This window comes from Musa acuminata, chromosome BXJ3-9 (genome assembly GCF_036884655.1).
Source record: "Musa acuminata AAA Group cultivar baxijiao chromosome BXJ3-9, Cavendish_Baxijiao_AAA, whole genome shotgun sequence".
NCBI lineage: Eukaryota > Viridiplantae > Streptophyta > Magnoliopsida > Zingiberales > Musaceae > Musa > Musa acuminata.
Window position 1 is genome coordinate 43,347,760 of NC_088357.1, and position 14,140 is coordinate 43,361,899.

General features: G+C 39.4%; 3 protein-coding genes across 6 annotated transcripts; 2 read left to right on the forward strand and 1 right to left on the reverse strand.

Annotated features, from left to right (window-relative positions):
• The first annotated feature begins 4,582 nt into the window (after nucleotides 1-4,582).
• On the forward strand, nucleotides 4,583-5,978 carry LOC135649417 (AT-hook motif nuclear-localized protein 23-like). The gene has a single exon (XM_065167737.1). It carries the CDS (start codon nucleotides 4,866-4,868, stop codon nucleotides 5,736-5,738), a length of 873 nt encoding a protein of 290 aa, XP_065023809.1. The 5' UTR covers nucleotides 4,583-4,865; the 3' UTR covers nucleotides 5,739-5,978.
• A 3,781-nt stretch (nucleotides 5,979-9,759) lies between these two features.
• LOC135649200 (uncharacterized) lies at nucleotides 9,760-14,116 on the forward strand. 4 transcript variants are annotated; one of them, XR_010501185.1, is made up of 3 exons: nucleotides 9,760-10,053; nucleotides 13,144-13,841; nucleotides 13,929-14,116. XR_010501185.1 is itself a non-coding variant. In XM_065167375.1 (3 exons), exons 1-2 carry the CDS (start codon nucleotides 9,784-9,786, stop codon nucleotides 13,375-13,377), a joined length of 504 nt encoding a protein of 167 aa, XP_065023447.1. In that variant the 5' UTR covers nucleotides 9,760-9,783; the 3' UTR covers nucleotides 13,378-13,413; nucleotides 13,495-14,116. The 4 variants fall into 4 exon arrangements, 3 of the variants coding, with proteins under 3 accessions (XP_065023447.1, XP_065023448.1, XP_065023446.1); XM_065167375.1 differs by having other exon boundaries at nucleotides 13,144-13,413; nucleotides 13,495-14,116; XM_065167376.1 differs by having other exon boundaries at nucleotides 13,144-13,413; nucleotides 13,511-14,116.
• Nucleotides 13,491-13,835, reverse strand: LOC135649083 (late embryogenesis abundant protein 18-like). Its single transcript, XM_065167189.1, has one exon. The coding sequence runs from the start codon at nucleotides 13,833-13,835 to the stop codon at nucleotides 13,491-13,493; it is 345 nt and encodes a 114-aa protein (XP_065023261.1).
• Nucleotides 14,117-14,140: the final 24 nt, after the last annotated feature.

Here is a 14,140-nt window from a genome sequence, read left to right on the forward strand (position 1 = left end):
CTACAAAGATCCATGTATGTTGCAAATATCTAATTGGTAGCACTTGATCTCTACATATACTAAGAGAGTTCTCATCATATATAGAATGATTGGATTGGAGAATCTTCCTTGGATTTAGGCAATAAGTTCTAAAGTACATCAAGTTATTTGAAGTTACCAATATTATCGTTGCTATCAATTGCCCTTTCACAGAACTTTTTGGATAGCATGTAGTGTGTGTAAGGAAGCATAATAATTAATCGAAGCTTTTCCACAACTTAATTTAAGAGCACCAAAGCTGAAACCTTGAGATTGGAAAAGGTCTCAACTCTAAGTTCAAACAATGACTATAACTTCCACCAACTTGAATTAAGAACGGCTTAATTTCTTCGGTCAATAATCCGAATCAACCTGTTCAAGTCTCTCACGCCACCATAAGATCACGACAGGGATCGTTGACAACAAAGAACACTTGTTATAACTTTCTTAAAGCTAAAGCTAATCGGCAAATGGTGGAAGTCGTCGTCTAATCTTTTACCGAATCACCAACTTTGGCCACTCGGTACGGCCGTGTCAAGAGAGTTGAATACATCATGGTTTCCATGCTCGATGACTTGATCACCATTGAAGGAGAAAGAAGATAAATAGTGTTGCGACAGCAGTGTCGCTGAACGCATATATGTTAATGTAAAGCCATCGATCGATCAAGAAAGATTAATGTGGGTTCACATGTACAGCTCAATGTAGCAAAGAACCAATCTATCATGATGAACGGGTTGATATCTTCTGAACTGATCTGCCGAGCACACCGACTTGGGAGATGTCCAATTGCTCGATCAAGAGGGCAGATGTTATTATGTGTTGTTGGCATTTTAACCGGCATACAGTATTCTAATGTATCGATATATATATGCTTACTGCTCTTGCGGAGGTTAATTATAGGAGATTGCTATTGACGATCTCTCAACTTGATGAGGGAATATATTATTGACGTTTTAATCAATCTAATATGGTCTGTATTTGTATATATATGATTGTCCAAGGTACCTCCAAGGTAAAAATATCGAGTTTCCGAAGTATCATCTAATGAAGATCAAAATCGGGAGAGATTTCTCGACCTAATCCCTCCAATACTCAAGTTAGTAACAAGTTTGAGAGTATGGACGGGAGTAGTCCAAAAAAAGATAAGTTCCCTTCTCATTCTGTTAAGAGTGTGTTTTTGTATTTGATTCAAGGGGGTAAAATATTCTATGAAATATTATGGAAAAAATATTCTATGAAATATTCTTTGGACTCTTATCTAAAGATAAAAGGTGACTTGGACTCCATCTGATGGTTACATATCTAGTCGATAGTATATTCTCTATCATGGTCAATCATCGCTAGGAATGTAAACCCCTTTTGATTATCTCTGATAATTAAGAGGAGGATAAAAAAAATAATAATAATAAACAGATTGCATCAAAAGAGTTGGGAAAAAGGTTGAAATTAAGTGATTCAAAGATATTTATGTTCATTTATAAAGAAATATCTTAGAAATAAATTACAAATAATGAGAAATCTCCTAAGTATATTTGGGGGGACGGCAGTGGGCGTGAATGAGACCGCGGAGGACCAGAACGCGGTGAGGGAGACAACACGTGGGGTTGGTTCTGACGTGGAAGGAGATGGATGGCGAAGAGGGAGCGGGAAGCGTTGGGGTCGCCGGGCACAATAGCGATAGACGAAGGCGACAAACAAAGTATGCGTCAGTCATTCTGCGTGCTTTGTTCCTTTTGGCCCCTCTGAAGATTATATTACTGTGTTTCAGTTTGATGCATCGATCCAATATTAATCGACCTTTCTGCTTTTGCGTATATTATAAACCATTTGTTATTGAATCCAACTTATGTTTTTTTTATTTTTGAAAATAATAAATGATGAAGACAAGATTTTAGTCTTGTATTTTATTCATTTGTAAATAGTATTACGTTGTTGGTTAATGTCACATACGTACTGCCACTAGTGTTATGTTATTGGCTGATCTCTCTCTCTCCCTCTCTCTCTCTCTCTCTCTCTCTCTCTCTCTCCACTAAATGGTGTGTATCAGTCTTTAAAGCTCAATCTTTCTGCTGGTCGCTTCATGGTGCACGTAGCCCGGGATTTGCGGGCGGGGAGGGGCGCCACTTTGAGTCAAGCAGGACGAGGGAGCCATTCCCGATGAGAGATGAGGAGGCGGAGGAGGAGGAGGAGGAGGAGGAGGAGGTGGAGGGAGCGAAGCAATAGGAGGTGGGGGGTGGGGTGGGGTGTCTCCGAGACATGGCCGACATGATTACAGTGGACCTGCCGCTCCCTTGCGGCCTTTAGACTCGGAGACCGCGCGCACGTGCTCCCTCCTCCCCCACCGCTCCCTCTCTCCGATGTGCATCTCTCGCTCTCTCTCTCTCCATTCGCCTCAACCAATGCCTCGGCTTGAAGCCCTGCCTTTTCATGGCTTCACTCCTCCCTCGGCAATGGATGGAATTGGAGAGACGTTGCATTATCCTTACATAGCTGCTCTACTCTTTCTTGTGCTCCTTGAGATGGAGTCCACAGCCTTCTCTCTCTCTCTCTCTCTCTCTCTCTCTCTCTCTCTCTCATAACAAATGGAGTATCATCTCAACAAGACTAAATTGAAACTAGGCAATCCATTGGAGGAGTCCACAGCCTTCTCTCTCTCTCTCTCTCTCTCTCTCTCTCTCATAACAAATGGAGTATCATCTCAACAAGACTAAATTGAAACTAGGCAATCCATTGGAGGAGTCCACTGCCTTCTCTCTCTCTCTCTCTCTCTCTCACCTACAACAAATGGATGATCATTTGATCTAACTTGCTATTTGTGAAACAACAGAGAGATGCAAAGGGATCTTAATTGGATTTCATGAATTTATGGTCACTGCTAAGGTTGCAATATTGTTGGGTTCTAACATTGTAGTCAATGATAATACAACATATCAATTATGGTTCAAAATCTTTAATTATTTGGTGAAATTTTAATATGGCATTATATATATATATATATATATATATATATATATATATATATATATATATATATATATATATATATATATATATATATATATATATATATAAGATTATTGTTTTGGATTTTCTCAACTCCTTATGTAATTTATGCCTTGAAATTAATTACATTTAAATAGTTTAATTTGTGTCAATTATATCATACAAGGCATGGATGAATTGCCCCTCAAAATAGCCAAAAGAAATGAATAAGATTAAGTTTTTTGACCACCAATGCTTTGTTGTCCAATCTACACTTCACTACGCAACTTAAACTAATCCAAATCATATGAAAGCATTGACTTGAGGAAGAAGAAACGAACCTAATTCGATCAAAACTGAGGTGACAAAACCTACCCTTCACATGCTTTATCAAAGAAGTCTACTAATTGATATAAAAGACATGCTTGGAGGGCTTTTTGATCAAACAAATATTTAAGCATCTCCCAGCCTAATCCCATGCTATGTAGTTCTTTAATCTCTATTAGCATTTGAGCACACAAGTAGGAATGTTCTTTTGTCTAACACAAATATTACCATTCTTTTGTCTTGCTATCATTGACCCAATCAACATTCTTTCTTGACAATGGTTTCATTTTTTTGGTTGGGCATAAAACATGAACCATGTTTTTTTTTCATAGATATCTTTATTCTCATGATCATTCAAGTATGCCGACATTTTTTTCCATGTGTTTGTAGATATAATGAAGTAGTACTACACATGGATTGCTTAAATATTAAGTTGGTGACCAAGTTACATCATAACAAGGTTCTATGCCATGTGTTTAAGTGCTTGTTTTAAATCGTATAAACTTTTTTATTTTCAAAATATCTTATCATAAATTTAAATGGTCGTTCAACGTAAATTTCTTTTTTAATTCATCATGTACAATTACGGATATAATATCTAATCGATAGGTTAATAAGTTATATTGAATTGCACGAGAAAGTACTAATCTTATTATTTCTTGCTTAATCATTTATGCAAATATGCCGACGAAGTGAGGGATTATAGCAGTTTAGTCCACGCTTAGCTGCATTAACAAATCTTTGATTTTGACAGATAAAAAACCTTAAAGTAATGAGTTGATGGAGAAGCTCAAGTGTGAAGAATGTTACTGTCCACTCAATCTATTTACCACCTCAAGCATGCAAAATAGAGCTAAACCAAATGGTCAGTTCACCACATCCAATCCCATCATCATCACAGAGAAACCCTAGGAAAGTTCTCTTGGGTGCAAGCCAAGCCATGCTTCATGCCAAGCTAATCACCACAAGTCACCCTTGCACAAATGGGGTGAGAAAGAATGAGGCCCCCATTCACTCTTCCTTCTATCAACCCTAACCTTAACCCCTCACCAAAGGCTTCCTCTCTCAAAAGCCTACAAACCCTTACCCTTCTTAATATAATAGTCAGCACCCTTTAAATAATTCCACCCCCACAGGCAAAGCCATCCATCATCTCCATCACATTATGTCACACATCTGTTCATAGCCCACCACCTTCCTTTCTCCCTCCCAATACTTTATTCACCCTCATCAAAATCTAGGCATTCTCCTCTCCACCCTCTCTCTCTCTCTCTCTCTCTCTCTCTCTGTGGAGTTGGAGAAGCTCCAAGGTCTTCCTGTTCTCTCTGCACTCATCCATTCTATATTTCCTCTCCCCCTCTCATAGGCTTCCATGATCTCTCCTCCTCACCTACTTGTCATCCTTATTCACATAAAAATTTGTATTCCACTCACAAAAATATTTTTTTAAAGGCCTTTTGATTTAATTTTCTATTTTATTTCCTTTTTTTATTTGTAGAAAACTAAGCCAATACAATTTTTCTTCTCAACCCCGCATGGCGGGGCTCGATCTCGGCACTGCCTCCCGCTTCCTCCACCCTCTCCACCTCCACCTTCCCCACACCAGGCCCGACTCGGAGGAATCCCCCGCGGCCGGGGGCGACGGGGCCTCCGGTGAGGTGCAGGCCAGCCATGGCTTGGAGCTGTCCGCCCCCGCTGGCCCCGGCGACGTCGTCGGCCGCCGGCCCCGCGGGCGCCCCCCGGGGTCCAAGAACAAGCCGAAGCCACCGGTGATCATCACCCGGGAGAGCGCCAACGCGCTGCGCGCGCACATGCTGGAGGTCGCCGGCGGCTGCGACGTGTTCGAGTGCCTGTCGACGTACGCCCGCCGCCGGCAGCGCGGGGTGTGCGTGCTCAGCGGCAGCGGGACCGTCGCCAACGTCAGCCTCCGCCAGCCTGCCGGCGCCCCCGTCGCGACCCTGCAGGGCCGCTTCGAGATCCTGTCCCTCTCGGGCTCCTTCCTCCCGCCGCCCGCCCCGCCGGGGGCGACCAGCCTCGCGGTCTTCCTGGCCGGCGGGCCTGGGCAGGTGGTCGGGGGGAGCGTCGTCGGCGCGCTGATCGCTGCCGGGCCCGTGATAGTGATCGCGGCGTCGTTTACCAACGTCGCCTACGAGCGACTGCCGTTGGACGAGGAGGAGGAGGAGGCAACGGCCGCGGCCGCAGCACATCAGCAGCTCCAGATGCACCCGCCGGTGTCACAGAGCCCCAACGCCGACGGAGGTGGAACAAGCGGCGGCGTCGGGACTTCCTTTACGGACCCGTCGTCCGGGTTGCCGTTCTTCAGCTTGCCGCTCAACATGCCGCAGCTGCCGATGGACGGGCACAGCGGGTGGGCCGGCGGTGCTTCTGCTGCCCGGCCGCCGTACTGATCACGGATCCAAAACGCGGTAGCAGCAAGCAAAGGTTAGACACGGATCTATGAGGACGATCTCCATGTAAACTTAATTTGTCTCTGAAAACTCTCTCATCTCATCTTCTTCTTTGTCCTCCTCCTATGCTGTGATATTATGGTCTTCTCTCATGTGATCATCTTCCTCGAACCATGTCGTTTGTTGTTCTATCATGAAAATTCTGATCTTTTCGCTAAAGTGATGGGTTTAAGACATGCATTTTTACTTCTTTTTCTTTCACTGATCTGCTTCTTCTTTCTTCTACACACCTGTTTGTTGAAAGTTCTTGATCTTGATGGCAGCCTTGTTAGAAATTTCCAGGTTAAGTAAAAGACACAAGAAGGCATGGGGATAACAAAGAAAAATAAGCTTCCAATCATGATTATGATCTTGTTTTTCCTTTCTTTTCTGAGAAAATATTATTCTCTGGCATGTACTCCACACAGTATGGATCTGATCATCTTCTTGAAGTTAGATGATGGTCACTTTTTTTGTATTTAGGGTTCCAAGTGATGAACAGGGGTGCATAGGAACAACAAGGCACGGGGAGAGAGAGAGAGAGAGAGAGAGAGAGAGAGAAGAGACATGGATTTTGGAAGTGATATCACTTGAACTCCATTTATATCTTTGTTTAAGGGTTTATATAGCTTTTATCTCAAGGTAACCTGTGTTCTCTTATCCCTCGTTGCTCTCTATTCTTGCATCTGAAATCTAAACCTATTGATGCATGAGAAACATAGGCTCCTTTTTTGTTACTTTGATGATACCAAGAAAAGCTTATGGTGGCTCCTAAATCCATGACACTGTCCTGTTGTTGTAGCTCTTGTTGGCCTGTTTGAAGTTTCATGATCTCCATTTTGGAGATCAAACAATCATGTACTCTGGAAACTCTTCTTGTCTATAGCAGGTAGTGTCTCTACTTCTCTCTTTTATATGAGTAGTTAACACTAATTAAGAAATATAAGCATAATCTTACTCCCAAACAAGCTTGTTCTTTCCACCAAGATTTGGTTATCAAGTGGTGGCAACCTTAACATCAGTTGTCTTTATGATCTTATCAAGGAAGTTGACCTTCCAACTTAATAATGGACTATGTTGATGGATCTAATATATAATATGAAGGATGAAGTATAGAGGAAACTAAAAAAAATGATGAGTCCCTAATACATATATGACTTCAGCAAGCATTGAAGGTTTAAGCTTAGATTCCTCTTCAATCAACATGTTGCAAAGAAAAGGTTTATCTATTTGGCTCATGCATCAGTGTTTTAAGGGTAGCCACTAAGTCTTTCTTATTGATTATAAATGCAGCAATAGAACATAACTTAGTTGGATCAGCAGACTTGGCTACAAGTGCAGCAAACTGGACTCTCATCCTTTTGTAGTTGTTTTCTCCTTTGGTTTTCTTCTTCTCTCCATCTCAGTGGGGTTTTCTCATCCATCAGAATTAGAAAGAATTGTGCCTCCTGGATTTGCATCACCCTAACTAAGAAGACAAAGAAAAGCATGTCATCTATTCTTTGATAACATTTAATCTTCAATATGATTTGATCTTTGACACCCTTTTATAATTTATTTAGATGAAAAGGAATGGTTGCATACTCTGATGCATATTCTTATTTAGATGAAAAGAAGTGTTCATTCATCTATCTCTTGCCAATAAGTTCAATTTTTTTTGCATCAGTGTGCAAGTCCAATATATGATTTAATATTACAACTTTTGTGCATATTTCTTTATATATATACATACATACTGAAGTAAGAATCTTAGACAAATATTGCAAAACTTAATTAGAATGTCATTATTGTAAAGTTATCATTCATGTAGCTTTGATGGATCTCAATCTGGACACTGGTGAATGTTAGTCATGATGCCGTCAAGTTGCTACATGATCTACCTATTTCAACAGAGTTAAATCATATGCATTGGCATCAATTTAGTTTCTAAGTTTGACATATATATTTGATCTTATAAATCCTGATTGGTTTAGTAGATTCTTTCTTATGCAAAATTCAAACAAACTTTGAACTTTAAAGTCAATCACATGAACATGAGATATACACAACTGCTCCATTTGATGGCTTATAACTCAACAATTTACATTCATTCTCATTCTCAAAATTTCTTTGTTCTTGGTGCATCTAGAGGTTTTGGTTGAAGTCAGATGTGATCACCTAACATTGATCTCAGCGACGACGAAAAATATATGAATGTACATACTAACTTGTTTCAGCTAAAGTTCTGATCCACAATTTCAGGGAATTCCAGGAAAAAGTGAAGCATGCTTCAGGTTTTCTTTAGTTCTTGAATTGTGTTTGTCATAAAAACCCAAGATGTGTGATTGCAGAGCAAATTATGAACTTAAACATAACTACTGTGTTCATAGTGGAAATTAATGAACATACAGAAATGAACAAGAATTCATGTTTTGCACATCATGTGTGCTTGTCATTTTCGTTTCTTTGCTTGTTAATTAACCATTGTGGCAAAGAAATTATTACTATCCTTGCCAACCATTAGGTTATTGATAAGCTCATTATTTTCATGTTTTACATGAATGTCAGTATTATCTCTCGGGCTAATTACATATTATTTCTTATACTTATATCCTATTAGTATCGTGTTTTATATTTAAAAAATTTATATTAAAATATTTATAGTTTTGAAAATAAAATAAATAATCTCATTTATTCTAATATCATCAGCTGTATTGACAAAAAATATAATATGTGATATCACGTGTTGGATCGATATAAAAGTGAGGAGCAAAAAAGTAATTTTAATATTCTTTTTGTTTCACTTATCGATAAAAAGATAATTTCAATATGATAACAGAAGGGATATTGAAATTATCTTTTTGCTTGTCATTTTGTATCAATCTAATACGTGATATCACATGTTGTGTTTTCTGTTAATACATGTAATAAGGTTAGAATAAATGAGGTTATATGCTTTATTTTTAAAACTATAGGAATCTTAATATAAATTTTTTAAGTACAAAAATCATGATGCTAATAAAATATAAATACAAATGATAATCTATAATTAGCCCACTATTTATCTATCATGTGAAGACTTGTATTAATTCATTAGTAGCTGCCACATTAAAATGGTTCATTTATGCTATGATTGGTAATGATGAGTTCATGAAAACCCAAGCAAAATACTATCAATCTCCAAAGATAGAATACAAATTCTTATTTGCCATCATTACAACATGTAGCTAAAAATATTAGCCCCTCATATTAGTTAAACTGTTGCCACTAAATGCATATAGAAAAACCACACCTCATTGGTGTTCACCTCCAATTATTTTTGAAAAATAAAAAAAAATCTTCAAAAAATTTTCAGTTTGTCCACATAAAATACCATCATATTTTGTATATCCCTCTAAAAGACTCAAGTTTATTATGCATCTATAAATCTTTAAACCCCTTTCTTCATTAGTTGTTTAATGAGAATTAAGAATGTGTGAGCTTAAAATTAAGCATATGCAAACAGGATTTTTGCATTTTGTAGAGGAACATGTAAGATATAAGATATTTCACAAGGTTCATATCTTCATCTAGGATTTTAAATATCCATATCATAATGATTTTGACAACATATATTGGATGATACATTGATCAATATCATTGGATACCATTGAATAAAATAATTGAATAATTAAAAAAATTACTAGTATTGATTTATATATCTCAATGTTGGTAAAGATTCAATCAAATTTCATGAGCTACTGTTATGCTTGTTTCGGATCGGATCCTTGTGAACAGAGCCTATCAAGGACGGATGCGGATGGACACACGTAAATTTGGGTGTTGAATCCGATTCGGTTCTTCGGGTTCGGATCTTGACTCAAAAAGGTCCATTAAACGACCGAGGGACACAGCTGCTGAGGACCCAACTTGAATCGGATCCGGGTGTTCGGGTTTGGATCCGATACAGTTCATTAAACCATATAGAATGGTAGCTTCGATCTCGATCTCCCTCTCGTCGAGCCGGGTGAACTATTGGGTGGATCCGATGAGGCTCCTTCGACGGATCGCCGGCTTGCTGGGCCTCGCGAGGGAGGAGGACGACGCCCGCAGAGGAAAGGAAGGCAGTGGCGGAGGAGGAGGAGGAGGAGGCGATGGAGGGGGCGGCGAGGAGCGGACAAGAACGAGCGGAGCGGCGGGCTGTAGCGCCGCAGCCGCTGCAAGAGGAGGGTTCGGCGTCCAGGTTCCCGTCGCCGTCGAGAAGCCTGCTCTCAGCCCGGTCCTCGTCCCCTGCGAGCCCGGCGAAGGCGGCGTCCAGGTACTGGATTAGCCTCATTTCCCCCTCTTCCTTCTCCTGGATTGCCTTCTTGAACGGATTGAATTGTGGTTGCGTGATGCTTTGGGTTTGATTTGGTCTTCGAACACAGATTAAGTGCCTTAGCACTTTGGGTTGTCTAACATTACAAATCAAAGGAGATTTAGTCATCCCATTACAAGAACCCTAGAGCTTCTAATTGATGCTTGATTGCTTGGTTGCCAATCTCACCTATGTTACCATCACAAAATTGAGCTTGTAGGATAAAGCTGATTCTATTATATGCGGGTTAAAAAGAATTATATGGAACAGTTATGGATTAGGAAAGCATGATAACATCTATATTATGCTACATGTTCTTTAGACACTAGTGAATTATTGTCAAACAAGTGAGTTGCATCTGATTAAATTAGTGATGAAAAATGAAATGACACCCTTGTCATAGAAGGAAAATATAATAACAATAGAACATTTTTATAAGAAACGAATGACACCCTTATAAGAAATTATTAGTTTTTGAAGCCCAAGGTTAAGAAATGTTACAAAAAGCGAGTCATCTAAACTCAAAACTCAAACTTTTATTGGCCAAACTCATTAGCTTATCATAATTCATGGTTTCCAACAGATTCACATTGTATCATTAATATATGATCGTTCAATCTTTCAACTTCTATCTTTATGCTTTTAGGAAAATATTGTAGGCACTTGTGTATGCTGTTCATTTTATAAGAAATTATTAGTTTTTGAAGCCCAAGGTTAAGATGTGTTACAAAAAGCGAGTCATCTCGACTCAAAACTCAAACTTTTATTGGCCAAACTCATTAGCTTATCATAATTCACGGTTTCCAACAGATTCACATTGTATCATGAATATATGATCATTCAATCTTTCAACATCTATCTTTATGCTTTTAGAAAATTATTGTAGGCACTTGTGTATGCTATTCATTTTATAAGAAATTATTAGTTTTTGAAGCCCAAGGTTAAGAAATGTTCCAAAAAGCGACTCATCTAGACTCAAAACTCAAACTTTTATTGGCCAAACTCATTAGCTTATCAGAATTCATGGTTTCCAACAGATTCACATTGTATCATTAATATTTGATCATTCAATCTTTCAACATCTATCTTTATGCTTTTAGAAAATTATTGTAGGCACTTGTGTATGATGTTCATTTTATAAGAAATTATTAGTTTTTGAAGCCCAAGGTTAAGAAATGTTACAAAAAGCGAGTCATCTAGACTCAAAACTCAAACTTTTATCGGCCAAACTCATTAGCTTGTCATAATTCATTGTTTCCAACAGATTCACATTGTATCATTAATATATGATCATTTAATCTTTCAACATCTATCTTTATGCTTTTAGAAAATTATTGTAGGTAACCAGATAATATATATCTTGGACATGACACTTGCAACCACACAGAAGATTGTAGGCTTCCATGGTTATCAAAGTTTAAGGATATTTTGTGGTGCTTATATCTGTCAAGAAATTTATTTGGTGAATCGAACAACTTGACCCCTTTAGCTGCCAAAGAATGCATAAATTAAATTAATCATTTTAAGGCACTTGTGTATGCTATTCATTTTATTAAAGACTTTAATATCGTATGATGCTTATGTCCCCAAAGCAAGAAACAGTAAATGTTTTTAACATACTCGATATTTAGAGCTTGCCTATGACTCAAGTCGATCTTAGATTTTCGAAGCAGAACAACAGAAAAGAAGTGAAACAATAGGATATGGAGAAAATATAAACTTTTATGACAATGCACTGATGAACTTTGTCATCTTAGAGTATGATTATTATGTAATTATGGAACTAAATAGAAAAACTCAGAAATTTAAAGTCAACCACATTCTGCTATCATGATGAGTTCAAAGACTTGAAAATAAATTGCCCTCCATGACATAATTGTTCTGTCTTTCTTCGAAGTAATAAAATATTTTGTTTAAACTTCCTAATGTATAATTCTGTACTAATATGTCATAACCATTACTTTTTCCTCAAGCCTAACAATGATTTCTCAAAAAATTGAAAGATTAACCTTTTAGGTATTTAACCTATTGTTTGATATCGCAATCTATGACCTATAGTATGATATATACAAACCCTAAACAGTTTGATATTTGCTAGAAACAAACAGTGAAAGAGAGGACATAATACGCCATTTCTTAAAATAATTTATTAGATCTATAACCTGTTACATATGAAATCCTGTTTTTGTTGCTTATACGGGAGTTCTTATGAGGACTACTCAGTCAAAAAGTATTCTTTCAGAATTATTAGCAAGAACCTCGACTCTACATCTCCAAGAAAGTACTTCATAGGTAACTTCGATATTGTTGCTTTCATAGGTAACTTGGATATTATTGCTTTCTACGTGAATAGACATGCCATTCTTACAGAATTTTTATCTTGCTGACTGTATTACTTGTTACCTATCATGGAAACCATATATGGTGAAGCTTAGTTTTCATCTTATACATCTCTTGTCATCCAAATGTCAAGTGTCAGTCCAATTTCATTCCCCTGTCACTTGTGGCTAACTGTAGATCACACAAAGAAGCAGCTTCTGTCGGTAAAGTTTTCTCCCAAATTTGGATGGCAAATCTCTAATGGCAAGGTCTACCATTTTAGATGTATATTCCATGGCAAGGTATTTGGATGGCAAATACCTTGTTCGAGAACAATGGCCTCCCTTTCTTCTGGTCTGCTAATTGCCTCATGATATATGTGGAAGATCTGCAATCCTCGTTGTTGCTCTTCATCCGTTGGTCTCATATCTGAGAGTCCAATGCTTCTGCTACAGTCTATCATTCCTACTGAATCAGTGACATTGATAGGCGGAAGAGGGTGGAGCTATCATTCCTCGAACTATATTTGTCTCCTTCAGTTTTTTCGGAGTTCTTCCAAGTCCTTATACATTGACTGTGATCTTAGAATTCTCGTCCCGTGTAAAGCCACTAATCTTTCTTGGAATGCCGTCTCAATTGCTTGCTCATTGGATTTGAATGTACGATCTACCAAATCCGCAAAAAGCTCTCTAGATCTAATTGTTTGTTTCCATCGTTGACTTCTCATGTCAGGGGTTCAGGTGGTACACAAGAAGACTCCGGATCGACGAGGACGGGGACGTGGCGAACGAGTTCCTGGACGAAGTTGCACCTGAGGTCTCACCCGAGAACCTCGTAGTACTTCCCAAGTTCCAGGTGAAGCACAACACCCAGCCCACCGCCATGGCCATGAGAAAGCAGGTCATCGCGGTGGACGGGAACATCCACCAGAGCCTGGAGTACCAGGGAAAATTGCAGTGGGCATGATGAAAGATGAACCCACACCACCACCAGATTCTTGTAGTATGTTCTTTATTGCCGTACATGAACACATACTAATTGTACACGAAGGACGTGACGGAAACAGAAACATTCTAGTTCTAGTACTTGGTGGCTGCAGGTCGGACGCTGGAAACCGGGAAGGTCGGCACGGCTACTCCCGGAGGAGTCGGAGTGGCGGCGCCGATTGGCAGGTGGTGATGGCCGCCATGGAGCAAGTGGGAGCCGCGATGTGCAGCGGCGTCGTCGCTATGCTGGGCCTTCTCCTGGTGCATTTTCATCTTGGCCTCGGCCTTCTTGGCCTTGGCCCGCTCCTCCGCTGCCACCTTCTCCTCCTTGGTCCTAGCAGCGGCCTTCTCAACCTTCTCCTCGCCCTTGACTTCGTGCTCCTTTAGCTTCTCCTTGGCGGTGCTTGCCATGTCCTTCACCTTCTTGACAGCCTGCATTTCGATGTATGTCTGCTACCTGCGTGATCTATTGATTGATAATAACCTGGAGGAGTATGAGAGCAGGTGCCATTGTGCTTTATATGTATACAGGTCGGGGAGGGTAAACGTTGATGGGGTGAACTACGTGGAATGCATGCAGCTCATGTCGAGTCTTCTACTGCCATGTTTTCGAGTGAAAAGGTAACACGTGGAAGTAGGCTGAGTGGTAAGACACATGGCATGATAACATTTGATTTTGTTGTTCTTATCTCATCTTAGGAAACATTTCCTGGACACAACCTGCTGCTCCTCCGAGCTGATTT

Bases quoted from the DNA above. Each gene is read 5' to 3' on its own strand.
- LOC135649417 (XM_065167737.1), top strand. From the start codon at position 4,866: ATGGCGGGGCTCGATCTCGGCACTGCCTCCCGCTTCCTCCACCCTCTC.
- LOC135649200 (XM_065167374.1), top strand. From the start codon at position 9,784: ATGAGGCTCCTTCGACGGATCGCCGGCTTGCTGGGCCTCGCGAGGGAG. The intron at 10,054-13,143 runs GTACTGGATTAG...TTCTCATGTCAG, and splicing joins CCGGCGAAGGCGGCGTCCAG to GGGTTCAGGTGGTACACAAG.
- LOC135649083 (XM_065167189.1), bottom strand. From the start codon at position 13,835: ATGCAGGCTGTCAAGAAGGTGAAGGACATGGCAAGCACCGCCAAGGAG.